General features: G+C 35.3%; 1 protein-coding gene across 1 annotated transcript in view; it reads right to left on the bottom strand.

The window, feature by feature from the left end:
* LOC138694981 (otoferlin-like) overlaps nt 1–18,731 on the bottom strand; it is an 89,109-nt gene that overhangs the window by 23,328 nt on the left and 47,050 nt on the right. Inside the window, exons 19-23 of the mRNA XM_069819258.1 lie at nt 15,458–15,518; nt 12,974–13,062; nt 8,902–9,042; nt 5,557–5,691; nt 1,860–2,134 (exon numbers count right to left, since the gene is read on the bottom strand). Coding sequence (XP_069675359.1) covers nt 1,860–2,134; nt 5,557–5,691; nt 8,902–9,042; nt 12,974–13,062; nt 15,458–15,518 — 701 coding nt within the window. The remainder of the gene's footprint in view (nt 1–1,859; nt 2,135–5,556; nt 5,692–8,901; nt 9,043–12,973; nt 13,063–15,457; nt 15,519–18,731) is intronic.

The raw sequence follows: 18,731 nt of genomic DNA, 5'->3' as shown, positions 1-18,731 counted from the left end.
TAAAATATTATGAAAATAGGCATCTGAATGTAAAGTTACATATATGCTAATTTTCACGCACAGAATTTAAAACTTGGGACTGGCATATGTTAGAATTACTGTTCGTAATGTTGCGTGCATCTAGTGTGATAATGCGACCATATGTCAGTCACTTATTTGAACTCACAGGGTGTGGCGAAGCATCACTCTAACCTCGAATTCTTTTGTGTGATTAATCTTCTGATGGAATCATTCTAGTATGAATTCTACCTTCAATTAAAACAATTATTGCACTTTCCCTCCAACCATTACATACACTAATTACAAAAGAACTCAGCCACTGGCGTAGTTATGCTTTCTCGCAGTTGCGCTCGGGTGTGGGTTCGACTCCCTTTCAGTCTCAATACTTGCTGGGTTTTTCCGTGTTTTTCTCAAACTATAAGATAAATGTCAGATAAATTAATGGCGAATCCTTGGCCTCATTTCGTCAAATATCATTTCGCTATCACAAATTCCGTCGAGACTCAATAACCTACTGGTTGATATAGGGTTGTTAAATAACTGACAAATTTTCATCAGATGCATAGCTTTACTATGTTGCATATATTTGCGCAGAACTACGTGTGGATGCGGAGAACAAGGTGACAACAAAAATATGAAGAGGGATGCAATGAGAACAAGGAGCTATAAGGAGAAAAATGAGGATACAGGTGTACAGGAATTTTGTCTCACAGTAAATCTACCGACATGAACCTGTCGCATTTAAGTACACTTAAATGCCATCGATCTAGACTGGCATCTAACTACAGAAGGTCAGCACTATATCGACTGCGCCACCCAGCTTGACGTCTGCTAAGAAGTAAGACGCCTATATACTCAGTGGTATTTTTTAGGGATTCACTCAAGATCCGCACAAATCATACATACCTAATCGAAGAAATAAGGAGAAAAATTACATCTCTGGAAAAAGACAACTGGAATGTATTATATTTCTGCTTAAGACAAACGTTAGGAATCAGAGAAATGGACTAGAAAATCTACTATACTGGTGAAGTGTAAGGCGACAAGCATAGATCTAAATGAGTACTACAGTAACATACATACTTAAAAAGTAATATTAAGTGAATTAAGTGACCTAAATGCGCAGAGCTAAATAAATATGTAGCATCTCAGAATATGACCTTTAATACTTAGTAAGCCCAAAGAATTCTATTCCCTGTTCAAAATATACAAAGTTAGAAGGTTGGGACATGCATCTTCATGACAAACAGACAAAATGTACAGTAGTGGCAAAAAAACTGGACCGACCATTGTAGCTGATTTCAAAGCCTTGTTCACTCCAGAGCACGATAGACTGGTAACTAAGACTTTCGTGGTTCGAATCCTGCCTGCGAAGGAAACTTTTTTTTTGTTCCTTATTCAAATTTATTCCCAATACTTTTCGATTGCAGCGATATTTTACTACTTAATTAACTTATTATTCTCAGAACATGAATTTTACCAGCAATCGAAAAGTATTAGGAATAAATTGAATAAGGAACAAAAAAAAGTTTCCATCCCAGGCAGTATTCGAACCACGAAATTCTTAGTTACCAGTTTATCATGCTCTGGAGTTAACAAGGCTCTGAAATCAGCTACAAGGGTCGGTCTGGTTTTTTTGCCACTACTGTACAGTTAAGACCAAAAACAGATATAGGCAGAATAATTATATTTAACGAGCAGACAGTGGATTTTCGGTTCCTACACAGCAACAAGACGTCACTTCTTGGCTTACGGAGGGAGCGTAGCAATGAGTTCAATGACTTCCTTACAACCGACGTAACCTAACGTTCAGTATCGGGACCGAAAATCCGCTGTCTGCTAATAAGTAATACTCGTACCTGCCAAACACTGGATTCAGCTGTCGTGGTATGTAGTTCTCTCGATCGCTGATCGTGCGAGATCCAATTTTGATTAAGATGTAAGGGTCAGATTTTCCTGATATGTCCTTAGAATGAAGTCCAATTCCACTTATCACGTATATCCTGACGACAATCCTCAAGGAATCATTGGCTCGCAGGTCCTGAAGGACTCCGCCCTGCTCTACGTCCAGCCCCGAGCTGGTCACCATCACAGATCCTTCAGGTGGTGGCCAGCGATACAATCTCAATGTTCCCTGAACATAGAGAGGTGAGAGTAAAGGTAGGCGCTCACTTATCGGAAAAAATTCGTTCGGAGAGTTCGAATTTTTATTATAGTATCGGTCACTTCTCCGCATTTCCGAATTTCGGAATCAATCATCAACTAGTGTTGCAATTTACGGCTAGAGCAGATTATTTTTTTATTTTTTTATTTATTTACCTATCTAGCTAGTGAGTACAAATTACATTTATAAAACAAAAATGTTTCTAGCCACTACCGTAAGAACCATGCTCGTGTAGGGTGTGGTCTTAGCCAATAATATAACATAAAATTTACAAGGACAGTTTACTAAACACAATAAGTAATTTAATTCAAACTAATAAATAACACACAAGCACAAGAATAAAAAAGGAGAAAAAGAGAGAAAAATACACAATTAATATAAATTGACAATCCGACAGAAGCCAGAGATATTCAATAAAAACATGAATATAGTCGACAGAAATAAAAGGTAAAAAAATACATTTGTTAATATTATATATCATGGATAATTTTACAAATTTCTTTTTTAAAAGCTTCGATTTTAAAATATTTCAAATTTGTAAAATTGTTTCTAATTTTTTTATAAAGTCTTGAGCCGAAACTAGCACCATGTTTAAGAGTTGCACTTGTATGACATTTAGACTCAATTAATGGGAAAGTAGACTTTTGTCTTCGAGTACGATATTAATGTCAATTAGATTTATGTTTTATTTGATTTCTGTGATAGTTTTATAAATTTCTTCAATAGGAAAAACACTAAAATCTGTATAAATTAAATTTGTTGGGTAATCCATATTTTTGGTCAGACAAATTTGTATTAATGTTCTGTGTAATAAAATCATTATAATGTTCTGACATGAACATGGAAATAAAATGAATAGCTCTGTAACTTAATAAATTATGAAGAACATACCTGGTTGATTTAATATTTCCCTAAACTCACCCCGTACCGGTATGTTCTTTTTGCATATTACATTCCTATAATTCTAATTTGTAAACTTGGACTCTCACTTTGAGAGAGGAACAGAGATTAAGAGTGTTTGAAAATAATTTTCTTAGGAAAATATTTGGGGCTAAGAGGAATGAAGTTAAAGGAAAATGGAGAAAGTTACACAACGCAGAACTGCACGCATTGTATTCTTCACCTGACATAATTAGGAACATTAAATCCAGACGTTTGAGATAGGCAGGGCATGTAGCACGCAAGGGCGAATCCAGAAATGTATACAGAGTGTTAGTTGAGAGGCTGGAGGGAGAAAAAAAACTTTGGGGAGGCCGAGACGTAGATAAGAGGATAATATTAAAATGGATTTGAGGGCGGTGGGATATGATAATAGAGATTAATCTTCCACAGAATAGGGACCAATGGCGGGCTTATGTGAGGGCGGCAATGAACCTGCGAGTTCCTTGAGAGCTATTTGTAAGTAAGTAAGTAAGTTTATTTCTTCTAGATCTTAAACAGTGAAGTTCACAAAGTTTTTTTTTAATGTTATCAATAAATGTGGTTAGTAACGAATATGTTGTCATTACTTTTAACTTTAGCCTAGAAGGGCAAGCTAAAATAATAGAATTCTAAAATGGCGTGATAGGGTTGAATGCATCATCCGGGTTGGTTTTCTCAAGTGACAACCATCCCCGTGCAGCCTACCCTTATTAATAAGGTGTATGTTCTGTATTTCAGATGATGTCATGGATAGAGACTTTAAGAAGACAAACTGTGGGAAAATTTCACAGGAAGTAATATCACGAAGATGTAGAATCGCAGGGCGACGTTACTATTCCCTATCAACTAATGAGATAGAAAGCAGCTATAGGAAAATATGAATAAGTAACTGTATAAATATCTTTTGGAGACAGCCGATATTTATTTCGGTTTAAATTCGCCGGAAGTTCCTTGGTTTGCAGCAGCCATATTATTTATCTCTCCCTAAAAATTGGTAGAAGAATAAAATTGCTGGAGCAGGTTGATTCCCTGATTATGAAACGGCAGAGGGAACTTTCACTGAGAACCTCCCGTTCAGATCCACCACTCAGGATAACATTGGTTGTGGTGCGAGAGGTGCGGCACTTTCATGGAAATAGATAGGTATAGAAACATCGATGAATATGGGCTTATCAGAAAAACCTGTTTCCTTTAACATTTCGAAAAGTCCCCAGAGTTTGTAACATTTTCACCCGAACATTCTGTGCGCACTCATGAGTTGCGTTTCTACGTGCAAACGAAATTATTAATTGTCGCATTTTATTTGAGTGTCAAATTTTAAAATTTATTGTTAATAATGTTACCGAAATACTTCATATAAAGAATATATTGTATATTTCGTTAAAGAATCTCTTAAAAATTCTAAGGGAACAATAAATGCGGAAACAAATCCCTAAGCTCTATTTATCGAAATGCTACAAGTATAGGCCATTCGATATCTGATGAAACCAAGCTGCTCGTAAGGGAAAAAAAGTGGACTGGGAAGCTTCCCTCTCTCGCTACACTTTCACTCGCAAGATAGCTTAGCTCGCTTGGGGTAAGCGATAATGTTCTTATACAGAATGGAACTGAAGTAGCCTTGGAGATTTTCAGAGCGAATAGCTCATATTATATGTAACAAAATACTATATCATACTGGTGGAAAGTTAATAGATTTTTCAGAAAAAAAAAGTTTTTTTGTCGAATGTTTAATAACCTCGTATTCGATAATTATTGCGAGTAGGATCGTGAGTTTTGTCCATATCGATACGAAAACTAATGAAGAATAATTTATCTCTCTGTCGTATTTCAATAGTGTGAACGGTTTTCGTGTAAATTAAATTTTAAAAACCTCTAATTTAAAGTCACTTCACGGTGCGAGTTGGTTGCAACACAGCGCCAGAGAACAGCTCATCTGACGAGACATACCGAGTTCGTTGATCTGTTACAGCTGTATCACGAGAAGAGTGTGTTAAGGTCGGTTCACAATAAATCGGGAACGGAAACGACAACGAGAACGAGAACGGAAATAATGTTAAAATAAATGTATTTAAATGTGAACATTCACAATAGTTAATTGTGAATGCTCACATTTAAATACATTTATTTTAACAATATTTCAGTACTCGTTCTCGTTGTCGTTTTCGTTCCCGGTTTATTGTGAACCAGCTTTTAGCGGCAATGTTTCCGGACTGCTGAAACTTCAAACTTAATTTTCTATTTAACCGTGCATTTAATCACAAAACGTAATATAGTTTTTACGTTCATTTCAGCGTACTCTCATCTCTTTCAATCGTCAAGGTTATTTCACTTCTACTCTGTACAAGCTACGGCGCACACAAGCATTTGGTTTCACGAGATAACGAATGACCTATACTGTATATTTAAACAAGAAGGCTGATCGGAAAGTGCTTAATATGGCTTACGTAGAAGATTTAGTTCGAATCACTTACTTTTAACTTGCACACTACGTTTTCCCTATCCAGATAGTCATCTCCAGTCTTCTTCCCTCTAAATATGTCGAAGCTTTGAAGCGTATCTTTGAAATTGTTGAACTCGGGTTGAGATTCTAGTTCATTCTGGTATATCTGCAAAAGTTAAAAAGGAGCTGAACTTAGTTAACTCCTTTACTTTAATCATGTCTTGATGGAAATAACTCAGTCGAGTTGATCAAAGAAATAATTTCAGAAATACGGACTTAACTAATTTCTCTATGGATATATAAAATTCTTAACAAACAGATTATTTCATTCTACTTATCGCAATGTAAATTATAATTACAACAACAGTGATGATGATTATAATAAATGAAGATAATAATTATACTTGCATTTCTAGAGAATAATAATAATACTCGTACATGGTGGAAATGAAATTACCCTGCAGATTTTCAGAGCGAATAGCTCATGTTTTACGTAACAAAAAAGTGTAATACCATATGATGGAAAGTCCATAGTTTTCTCAGGAAATAATGTTTTTTTTGTGTTCTTCAAATGTTTAACACCCTCTTATTCAATAACTATTGCTAATAGGATCGTGATTTTCGTCCATATCGAAAGAAAATCTAATTAAGAATCATTTATCCCTCTGGCAATTCAATAGCATGGACGGTTTTCGCATAAATTTAATTTAAAACTCACTAATTTCAAGCCACTGACCCATGCGAACAGATTGCAACGTTGTAGACAGAGAGGGAGTGGAATGTAGAGAGACAGACCTAAGTTCGTTGACCTCTTACTTCCGTATTGCGAGAAGAAAGAGCAGTGTGTTAGCGGCGATGTTGCCAGACTGCTGAAAATTTCAACTCAATTTTCTAATTAGCCGTTTATTTACTCACGAAACGCAATATATTAGGTTTTCTGTTCTTTTAAGTGTACCCTATTCAATCTGCAGGAGTATTTCACTTCTACCCTGTATTGCGATATCAAGAATGGCAAGTGCGTTATTACAGAATCGAGTAAAAGCTTGAAAAAGCGAGAGGAAGCCGTCGAATACCGTATTTTCTACACTGTCACGACAGTATACAGGTTATGTTACTACAAAATAATATAGAATGACGATAATATAATAATAATAATAATAATAATAATAATAATAATAATAATAATAATAATAATAATAATAATAATAATAATAATAATAATATGCAGAAAGCAACGGGAAGCTACCGCATTTTTCCTTCCCACGAAAAACTGCAAACATGGCATGATGAGTCTATCCACGGTAAAAGCAAAGTCTAGTATATACAGTCACGAAGCTCAATACGTAGTAAATATGCATACATTAGATAGTTGCTCACCACTAGGATCGCTAATATCGCCTCATTACAGGCAATGCAAAATAATACCGGCACAGTCTATTGTTTCTAGCACCCTCAAAACTCAAGCTTCGTGACTGTATATAGTAGACTGTGGTAAAAGATTCCGGATGTAAACTATCCCTCCATTCGGATGTTCGAGAGAGGTATGCTGGGGAAGGACACATTATGAAGCAAGAGTAGAAAGGAAGATTGAGGATTGGAACGTGGAATGTAAGGACTCTTCTGCGAGCAGATAAGTTGGAAAACTTGAAGGAAGATATGAGAAGAAATAAAGTGGATGTGATGAAAATATCAGAAGTGCTCCCTCCCTGCTTATGGCCAATAAATACGAAATTGATTGAACATATTATGCTAACGTTTTAACGTGGCCAAAATGATGTACAGCATTTACTGGTATCTAATACACTCCAAAATGTCATATTCTTGCCAACAATCCACAATGATCTGAAATACTTCACTCCCACATGAAAAAACCGCTGATCGCGTTGACATTGTTACTTGCGTTTTTGCATTGAAACTCAAAGAAATGAAGATGGATATGTTCAAGAAAAAGCATTTGGCATAAAATCCATTCAGAGGGAAATTTTTTAAAAAGAGAAAATTTTTGGCAAGGTTACACTTCATTGAATTATTACATTACTTTCAGTGTTAACAGCTTTCGTGGAGTATGTTTCATTACTATGGAAAATATCTGGTATTCTGCCTGGAAAATAAATCTGAAAAATCTTTATTTAAACTTCTAATGAATACAGTCTACAGCCTTGCTGCACAAGCCACTAGTTAATATAGATTAGACGGTTTTGAAACGAAACCCTCTGCTATGTTCATTCCGCACCTTAATTTTTAGCAACGGCATCGGTGTTTTCTCTGCAGTCCGGACCTAATCATTAACTAGTCCTGGATTTCCAATGGGAGGCAGTTATTATATTATCTTATCTACAATGCCTAGCAAGATATTTGGTTGTACTTATACTTATACCATCCCATGTGGAATCCTGGGAAACGAGAATGCGGATGCTTTAGCAAAGAAGGGCGGCACTGCTACTTACAGACCTGTTACTAAATCTACATATTACTCTGTGAAAAGATTTATTAAATCTACATACTTAGATTTCAACAAATAAAATTTGATAACACAATCCCATGGGAAAAAATGGTACTCTCTGCATCAATATCCACAGTTAATTCCCGATTTACCACGAAAATCGTCTGTAGCTGCATTTAGGTTGGCAACAGGCCATGATTGTTTGGCCAAACACCTGCATAGAATTGGAATATATCAGTCTCCTAACTGTCCATTGTGCAACTCAAACCAAGAAATAGATTCGGAACACCTCAAAATCTGTGCTTCAGTGGCTGGTCATGATAATATCTTTGAAAAATATTGGAGTGCAAGAGGTCAAATGACTTTATTGTCAAACGCCTGGCATTAGAAAACAACAACTTATACTGTGGCTGTACTAGCTACCTCTGTTTCATACATGATCGAAATGATAGCCATCCAAATCTTGGATTTAAAATATCGGCATCCTAATCAATTCAAAAGAATAAAAAAGAAAATGTAAATTAATGTTAAAAAAATACATAACGAAATTTTAAAAAAGAATATTCTGCGACATGATGTGGTAGCTATCAAAACGATAAAAATTTATTGAAAATAAATAATATACATTGAATATTATAAAGATGAATAGAGATTGTGATTGATGATGTTCAATGAAGATTTTAAAATGGTTGATGCAACTGTCTGAGGAGTAGTATAATGTGTAGTCAAAGAGTGTGCGTGTTCACATTACACTACACCCCACAAGAAACAAAACAAAAGGCACCAAGACCAGCAACACCCAGTTCTGAAGACGGCCAATAACAGGCCAAAATATGTTTACAAGATAATGAAATTTAACACGTGAAAGACACACAATACGTTTTCAAAAATGATTTGCTGTGCTCATTTTTCCTCAATCTGTTTATGTCTCACCTTGAGTGTGGCTTTCTTCTTCTTTAATAACCTTCTGTCTCCTCTTGTACTTCTAAACAATCCTCCTGGTTTGTTTTCAATGTCTTCTTTGTAGTTCTCAAATAAGGAGGTCATGCTTCCATTCGAATCATCCTCCAACATCTGGTGAAAAATATGCAACAATTTACGAGTAAATTAAATTCAAAATGTATGCTATAAATTTGCTTCTCACTTTCTCAATACATGAAATACAAGAAGAGAATATTGTGGTGCTACAAAAAATCAATTTCAATGTTTTCACGGAAAGACACGTTTCCAATATTTCTGATATCAAAACAGTAGTTAGTTCTTGGCATTCTGTCCGTTATCTAGTGCCCGTCGATGTTGAATGATTTCTTCTAAATTGTTAGGTAGAATTTGCTCATATTCAGTATTTACGAATCAGTTCAACCAGGTGTAATAAAAGTGAAATACAAAATTAATAATTTTTACAAAAAAAATTAATTTAATTATACGAAATCAAAACCGTATAACAGCGATGTAGTCGAAATATGCTCTAATGATTTCCTATTTAATTTTGCTACTTACATAAGTTGTTGTTGTTGTTGTTGTTTTCTAATGCCAGGCATTTGACAATGAAGTCATTTGACCTCTTGCACTCCAATATTTTTCAACGATATTATCATGACCAGCCACTGAAGCACAGATTTTGAGATGTTCCGAATCCATTTCTTGGTTTGAGTTGCACAATGGACAGTTAGGGGACTGATATATTCCAATTGTATGCAGTTACATAAGTTAAAGTGATTCTAATAGATTATCAAACAAATTTGATTTAAGTTTATTTTATTTGAAACATAATTAGCCAGAAATGAAGTACTTGTTAATATTTCCTTGAACAGAAGTTACTATATTGTACCAAGGTTTTCCAAAATCGGTCAGGCCATGTAAAAGTCATTACGGAAGAACTCTGACACGCGAACACAAACCTACACGGACGCCCAACTTTTAAAGATCTTTAGAAGACCAGTATGTAGAAAGTACTCTACTATGTCATACTAATCCTGACATTATCTAATATAATTTATTATTTGTTCATAAAGTAGAAATACTAAATAAAGTGTTTTAATAAATATAAATATGCAAGTCTACCGAGCGAGATGGTTCATGCGTTCCCCATAGGACTCGCACTCGGGAAGTCCGTGGTTCGATCCCCGGACCCACCAAATTGACTGTGATTTTCCGTGGTTTTCCTCAGTTACTTAGGTAAATGCCGGGTTGGAATTTTCATTGCCACGATCCATTTCCCTTCCCCTCCCGTGTAGAAAAAGAATTTAGATTGCATATCATTCAACCTCTTCATCTCATTCCATAGACATATTCAGGTCTTCGTACGCTTACGGGGGGGGGAGGGTCTTCTCCGCAACAGTTCCTGGGTTCCCAGCCTTCCGCAATATCTCTGCTAGGAGTCATTCCGTTAGAGCACTTCCAAGGGCGCTTCGACACTTGGAAGGATCGTTGGAATGGATCCTGTGCTGCTTGGTCACTTAGGCGGCATGAACTTAGAGCGGAAGGTAGGGAACCCCATGGGGTAAGCGGGGAGAGGGTCACATGCGACCGGTGGGCTGGTACATCCTCATCCTCATTCATCCCATAAATTCGAGGTGCACAATAGACCTCAGTATGGCCGACGTGCAAACGGTCGTCCCTAACCTGGCCGTAGCCACAGTTCCTAGTCTAGTCTAGTCTAATCTAATCTAATCTAATCTAATCTAATCTAATCTAATCTAATCTAATCTAATCTAATCTAATCTAATCTAATCTAATCTAATCTAACCTAACCTAACGTGCAAGTCTACATATAAGTAAGTGAGCGAATATGTATAAAATAATGATTTTTAATTTCTATAAGAAAAATGCTGACCTCTTTGGACGCGAAGTACTTCGTCCACCAATCCAAACTTTCATCGTCATCATCAATCACAGGTTTTCTTTTAGGAGGCATCGTAGCAGTAGTGGTATTCGATATCTTCCTCCAGACATTTCGGTAAGAAATTACACCTGCAATCTAGAAAACATTTTAACTAGTGTGGATTTTGTTGTAACCAAAGTCTTGAAGAACCTAAGTAAGGCCTTTATCTGGGCTTTCTATTGCTCCATACATAAATTCAATGTTTCATCAATTTGTTTAAATTAAATACCAGCATCACACAAATGTTTTCCGTTACTTACATTAAAGTGCTTTTTAGAATCATTAACTTATTTAGAACATGAAGTCATGTGTACAATATGCTTTAAATGTGATGTATCACCGAAAAAATTATACCAGGTGTAGTATCAGTCTTTTTCTCGAAAACTATGTGATACTATTATTCTTAACTCAGTAGCATGTCCGAAATTTCATAGACAACTGGCACTATTATAGATCCGAAGCCTTAATCATTATAAAACAGACCTCAATTGAGTCTGCCAACTACCCCACTCCATCTTCTCCGGCAAAGACAGTAATATTTTGGTTGGATATAAGTAAACAGTAAGGTAAGCATTGCTCAGTGACGGATTGTGTGAGGCAGGCTCATCATGGGAAGTCGATCGAGCTACAATTTCCACAAGGCATAAAAACTAGAATAATTTTTGCTTTCAGAAAGAAGATCACAGCGCCAGATGTGTGACATACAAATGAGTAATAACTAAATGCGTAACAAATTTAAATGTAATAGGACATTTTAGGCTGCCTGTATGAATATTCTACAATAATTATCATCATAATTTCATCTAATTAAAACACGAAAAAAAAACTAGAAAGGCTCATATATGCGACGATAAGCTTCCCGACGTAAATACTTAAAAAACTGTAAGAGTTAGTTATCCAACTTCACAAAAAATTCTAACAAATATAAAGCCTTAATGTGAGCGGCGAGTTTGTTAAAACGTGCCCCAGTGTAACAGCGACAGAATATTCCTGAAACTCAATTTATTTAAAAATTTTCTCCACATACAATGACAAGTAGAATAGAAGAAATTGGATTTGATATTGAAAGTAAATTATAAATTTAAACATAAAACATTTTTGCTGTTTTTGTTTGCTTGATATGCAAGATTGATTGTATTTATTAGAGGAGTTGATTCTGATTTTAACATCCATGAAGAATTGTTAGATCTTGTGATTCTCATTCAAACCCGACAGATAATCATCTAATTTGGCTTCTCAGACTTTGACTAACATTTTATGACCCAAGCAGACAAATTGTGAACAAGCAGAAAATCCTTGAGCTCATTTTAATGTCAGCCTTAATAACATTGAATAATATTGCATTTAAATAGGATTGAAGAAGTAATTGAATCAGTTTTTTTAGAAACCCCGTAAGTCACGAAATACAAAGTTTTGGGGAAACACAAAAAGTGTTTAAAATTGCATGAGTTAAGGATTAGAATATTTTAAATGCGAAATGTTGGTAAAAACATAACGAATATTTCTTATAAAAATGTTTCAATAAACAATTTTTTGGAATTAGAAAGCTTACTGAAAGTCATAAGCAATGTTATAAAATTTAGCCTTGAGAAAGAAACCTCTTGGCACGTTTAGTAACGTCAAAATCAAACTACGTAAAATGTAGTCAACAGAAAATTATTATTTTCCGTGCTTGAATTAATGTAAAATGGCCTCTATCAATGACGGCATTGTTGATACGTTTTCAATGCCATCAGGCTACAAACTTTTCAAACGCACCTTGTAATTATGAATTGAGATAGTTATGTTAAATGCATTTTCAAACATAATGTCTTTAAATTTAAACATAAATGAGTGTCACTGTAAAATGTTTGATACGAAACATGTTTTATAGATTGGCATGTAAAAAATACTCCTTAGAAATTCAGTCTGTTGTATAATAATATCTTTAAGTTTGAATTATTACGGATATGAGTGTTATGCAATTCTACTCTACTACATGAGAAGTACTATTTATAAATCCATCCTTTTATGATAAATGTAACAATCAGCCTATCGTAATTTTAGATTTATTTTAATTTGATTCGTGAAAGATGTTCTTCATGGCAAAAACCTTATTATGTGAAATGTATCAAATCTCACCTCACTTAATGACAATCTCGCTTTTCTGGGCGGTAGCAGTGGAGTGTCCTCAGTTACATCGGAAGGAAGTACTTCTTCTGTAGAAGTACCTGTTAATAAAAAAATTAACAAATATTATAATTGCTATAGTTTCAAAACGTAGCTTACGAGTTGAAATGCTTTACATTATTTCAAGATCTCATGCTACAATAAAACCTAAATAACTTCTTCACTGCTTGTGATTTCGTATAACTTACATGATATATATGACTAACTTGAAACAAAACCTTTCGCATTTATGGCTAGAACTAGTAGCAGATAGTTGCGATGTAGTAATGTCGCTGTCCTGTTCGAGAGAAAGGGTGGGGAGAGAGACGACGGAGTCAGAGATACAGCCCGAGTCAGACAGGCAGAACGAAATCAGTTCCCCGTTGTGTTGCTGCTTGAACACTGCGCAACAACCTACGTGTTTAAAATAATTGTAAAGGGGATACAGTTTAAGCTAAAATTATGTTTTTTCTTCGGGACTATTTAGAAATTTATTCTCTTTACACCTGATGAACTAATGGATTTCAGAATAAAATATATCAGAGCGTCAATTGCCTCTCTTAATATACTCCTTCACTAGGCAATGTTGTTCTCCTCTGATTCGCGCGAGCCGTGAAGCCATTGAAGGTAATATGTAAGAGGTTTGCTGCGAAATATAGTATCGAAATGAATGCACAATTTTGTTAGAGCCGTTTTCTCTTTGCTCAAAGTAGGCATACTAGCTGGACGAAAACCTGATATTAAATTATTCAAAAGCTACATGTTCTCATGAACATTCTATTGGGCATACTGCCTTAAAACTGTTGGTTTTCTTCGGATACGTTCGATGTACTCTTAATTGGACGGCCAATTGAAAAGTGAAATTTCGTTTTATAATAAGAAGGTGAAAGAGAAATAGAAGATTTTGAAACGCTTTGTTACTGCAGTGTGTTTCTTAAGAAAAAAGAATTTGCCTTTAGAAGTCATAATGAATCAGATACTACAAATATATCAATCATGGTAAGTAAGTAAAACTGCTGAAATATAGGCCTACTATCGAATTTGAACCTTTACTAAAATACATCCAAAGGTTTATCCAAAAGAATTAAAGAATCTTATAGACGCTGTAACCCTTTCTATGAAAGAAGAAATAAAGTCAGAAATAGAATAAATGCTAATTCTGTTTCTGTATTAGTTGATAAAAGAACATATCGAGAGCATCAAGCCAAAAGGGTGTATCAACAAAACTGCAAGTTTATAATAGAGCCATATAAATATGGATTTATTTTTTGTATCTTTGAATGTAGGCTTTCACGGCCGGCGTCATAGAGATCGATGTTGTCCGGGCTAAAGGGCCGTGGTCTGTTGGAGCTGTTGCTACCAGCCTGGACAATATCGACCCCTATTTTTCGTATCTTTGTCTACATAACAAGGTACTTTCTTTTGATTCTTTCTTATGTTTATTAAAATTCTCAAACTACTGTTTTAAAATATGAATAGGTTCCATTAAAGATATTCCAATAACGCAAAACTTGTTGATACGCCCTTATGGCACGATTTCCTTTATTTATGTATCTAACACTGCTCAAATTTCTCTTGTTTTCTGATACATTCATAAAGTTGAGACTTAGGAGAGGTTTATTGGGTTCAGTAATGTCAAAGAACCGAATTGCTTTTAGGAATTTCGGAAATAATACCAGACTATTTCACTGAATTTCAATATAATGGCAAACTCATTGCACAATCTTACGAGTAAGTTGCAGGAATGGCTTGCCATATAAAGGAGTACAAGCCTTAATTAAAAGTACTTATCTCGAAGATTTGTCCATTCACTGTTGTACTTACTGTTTGAATCTTGGTTTGTCAAAGTACTGATTTCGTTGCTGGTTGTTTGGTCAGTTAGATTGATTCAGTTGATCTATCGATAAATACATTGGTTTGCTGTGTTTGCTTTACTGACTCGCTGACTGGAATTAGGCGATAAATAAATTGGCTCTTATTAATAGCTCTAGACCTAATTTACATCCCTACTCAAATTCTGCACCTGGGGTATATATATTTGCAGAAGAGCATCATTACACAAATGGACAGATGTCGCTTCCAATTTAAAATATTCTCACTCTTCTTTGTCAGAGGCCTTCACACTCACTGTGGTGAGAGTTGAAATTGGAATAATGACGTATCTTGACACCTAGTCTTATCTGTATTTATTTTTCTTCGTGAACAAAGGTAAATCTATCTCTAAAATCTCAGAAACTATCCAGAGTGCACTACAGACGGTGGGTTTACATTACACTTGCGTCTATCCTTTTCCAGATATTGATGATAATGTCCTGCTTTTATTTTTTAAGTACAGTAAATAGAAATACTTTTGCGAAATTCTATTGGTACTATAACTTTCAGGTTTAAATTATATCACCCTGTGCTGAACAGATGACAAGATACTAAATTATACGTAAAATATGAACCATAGCTTACCAGCCTGCTGGGGAAATACAACCACCTTCATCTTCGTCTCGTACTCTTCGCGTGTATCTAGCTGCACGAGGAAAGAGGCTACAGAAGACTGTATATGAGTGCCTATATACGTCGATCTCCCGAAACTTTCGCAGTTAACCACAGTGAACGACAAGGGTGGATGATACACGCTCTGCTTCGGTAACACCTATTGGATAGTAATATTGATATATGTATTATTATATCCATTTGAGGATTTATTAAATATGTTTAAAGTGCTCTGGTAAATAAGAATTACGATTTTCTGAGATCATTTGGCTTGCTATCAGGGACTGAATATCTGGAGAATAACTAAATCACTGACACACTGTCAAAAGTTAACGCATGCAGAGTGAGTTTCATTGGAAGACTATCATATTAAAATATTTTGTTGTGGTTGGAGAGAAAACCAACTTTGATGGAAGACTGGAATCTTTAATGGAACATTATTCTGGGATAAATAATTTATTTTATGATTTAGGTTAGCTCCTTAATATATAGTACTGCGTGTTCAGTTCAAAGTGTGTCATGGCTCGCTGTATGCCGTCATGTGGCTAGTCGATGAGTCTAGAGAATTCAATCTTCCTACACTTCCGCAGAGGCGTATTACTTATGTGCCAGAGAAGTTGCCTAGAAAGTACTTATCGATACGTACGGTAACGCCTGTAGTGACAGGAATGTGAACTGTTTGGAAACACGTTCTGAGGTGAGTTTTTCTCTTACTGTCAGGATATGGGGAGAGGGTTAAGGCGATTACTTACGTATTTGTTGACATTAACTTCGACGGTCAACATGGACACGGAGCATTTGATTTGTACTGTGGAATGTTGCCGTACGCAACCGATGATAACAAATACCCTGCGTACTACTTGCTCGCGCAAAACACAGTTCGAAAGAGTTTATGGTAGCACACAGACTTTACAGACCGCCATCTGTTGTTATGACATTCGATATACCGTACACGTTCTCAAGTTCAGATTGAACGTCTTGATTAATAGGCAACTTCTCTGACATAAAAGCTGAAACTCGCTTCAAATCGCTGACTCACAACAGTGACGTCATGACACACTTTGAAATGAACACCCAGTAGAAGCAATAATGAACCTAAAATTGATCCCTGGGGAACTTCATGTTTAATGTTCAACCATTCTAAGGAACTAGCTTTCTAACGATTTCATCTATTTATTTTTACTGCCTGTTTGATATGCAAGATGTAACTTAACCTAAGACCTCATCTTTTAATACCATAAAATTTGAATAATTTACTTATAATTGTAGGGTCAAGTAGGGTTATTATGCTACAAAAAAGTTAATCTCTTCCTGTAATTTTTCTATCAAAGCATATATACATTCGAAAAAAATTAAGACATAGCCTATATGAAGGACGTGAAGTTAAATTTATTTTTTATTTGTAATACTGGATAACATTAAAACAAAACCAATGTATCGTAATAGTCTTCTGTGTGGGCTATTGTGATACACCTATAGGGCTATTCTGATACAGTGCTATAAATCTGGCCATATTATATAGGGCAATGAAGTACGGCGATTATGATACACACAGATGCTTCGTGTATCTCCTGTAAAAGTTTGGCTGAAATCATTTTAAAATGGACTAAGTTGTGACAACTTTTATAATGATATCTTTTTCCCATAAAAATTTACCAGTAAACAATTTTACTGAAACTATAACACCTTCCAGTCAATGCTAGAAAAATTTCTGTATGTCCAAATATTTTTTTGTGTGTAAGGAAATAGATTGAGAAAATTATGATATAGTTTGTATTGCTAAAATAAATTAAAATATGTTTTGCAATAATTATGAATTTATGAATATATTTTCCAAAGTTGTGTTAAATTTTAGGAGTAAGAAGGAAGACTATTAAGCTAAAATTATTAGGTAAATAAGTAAAAATAAGTCTATATGTTTATTTTTTAACTTACGTTGTATTGTAGGTGCCATAACAACATGCAAATTCAAGCATCCCTCAAGAGCTGAGAAATTATGAAATACACCTCAGGAGATTATATATTATTTTAAGTTAGAAAACTGATCACTTTGGCCAATTTCTTTCATTGTAAACATAATATCTTAGTAGCCCTTCTAGCGTATCAAAAAAAGCCCTGAAGTGTATATCATAATAGTCCTCATTCATACACCAAATTACTGCTAGTCTGTTCAACATTCACAGCTTTCCTTTAAAGAAAAATGAAACTAACATTATTCTGAGTAAAAGGAAAATTTAAAAATTATTCTATATGTATTCATTCAAGAGCAATAACTAAAGTAACCAAGTATCACATCGAAGTTTTCTTTTTCTTTTTTTTCAACAAATAAAACTGCCTTTTCTTTTAATACATTTATGAGGCTGATAATGATCCTTTTAATTTGTTCAATATTGCTCCTTAAAGGGCATAAAATTTACTTCCAAAACAAATTAGCCCGATTTTTTACTGTATCATATTAGCTCCACTTGACCTATGTTTAGTGGTATCCATATAAAGCACGATTTGTAAAGTGACTATTATATCAGTAAGCAGAATATATTTTAGAAATACTGGGTGTTCAGTTCAAAATGTGTCTTGGCTCGCTGTATGCCGTCATGTGGCTAGCTGATGAGCCTAGAGAATTCAATCTTCCTACACTTCCGCAGCTCAGGTGTATAATCTAAGAGGCAGAGAAGTTGGCTAGCAAGTACGGCGTTCATTCTGAAGAGTACGTGCCGATACGTACGGTAACGCCGGTAGTGGCAGGAATGTGAACTGTTTGGAAATACGTACTGTCGGGATATGGGGAGAGGGTTAAGACGATTACTTACGTATTTGTTGACATTAACTTCGACGGTCAACATGGACACGGAGCATTTGATTTGTGTTGTGGAATGTTACCGTACGCAACCGATGATAACAAATACCCTGCGTACGACTTGCCGGAGCAAAACACAGTTCGAAAGAGGTTATGGTAGCACACAGACCGTACAGACCGCCATCTGTTGCTACGACGTTCAAGTTATACCGTACAAGTTCTCAAGTTCAGATTGAAGAACGCCTAAAATAATAGGCAACTTCTCTAACATATAAACTGAAACTCGCTTCAAATCGGTGACCCAACAACAGTGACGTCATGACACACTTTGAAATGAACACCCAGCATTAACTGATCGAGAAGAGGATCTGGACTTTCAATAATGAAGTCTTTAAACACCTCCTACATAAAGTGTTACAAGGAGAATATGAAGCGTCTCTTTTATCTCTT

This window comes from Periplaneta americana, chromosome 1 (genome assembly GCF_040183065.1).
Source record: "Periplaneta americana isolate PAMFEO1 chromosome 1, P.americana_PAMFEO1_priV1, whole genome shotgun sequence".
Taxonomy (NCBI): domain Eukaryota; kingdom Metazoa; phylum Arthropoda; class Insecta; order Blattodea; family Blattidae; genus Periplaneta; species Periplaneta americana.
Note: the sequence above shows the minus strand (reverse complement) of the source record. Positions and strands in the feature narration are given on the sequence as shown.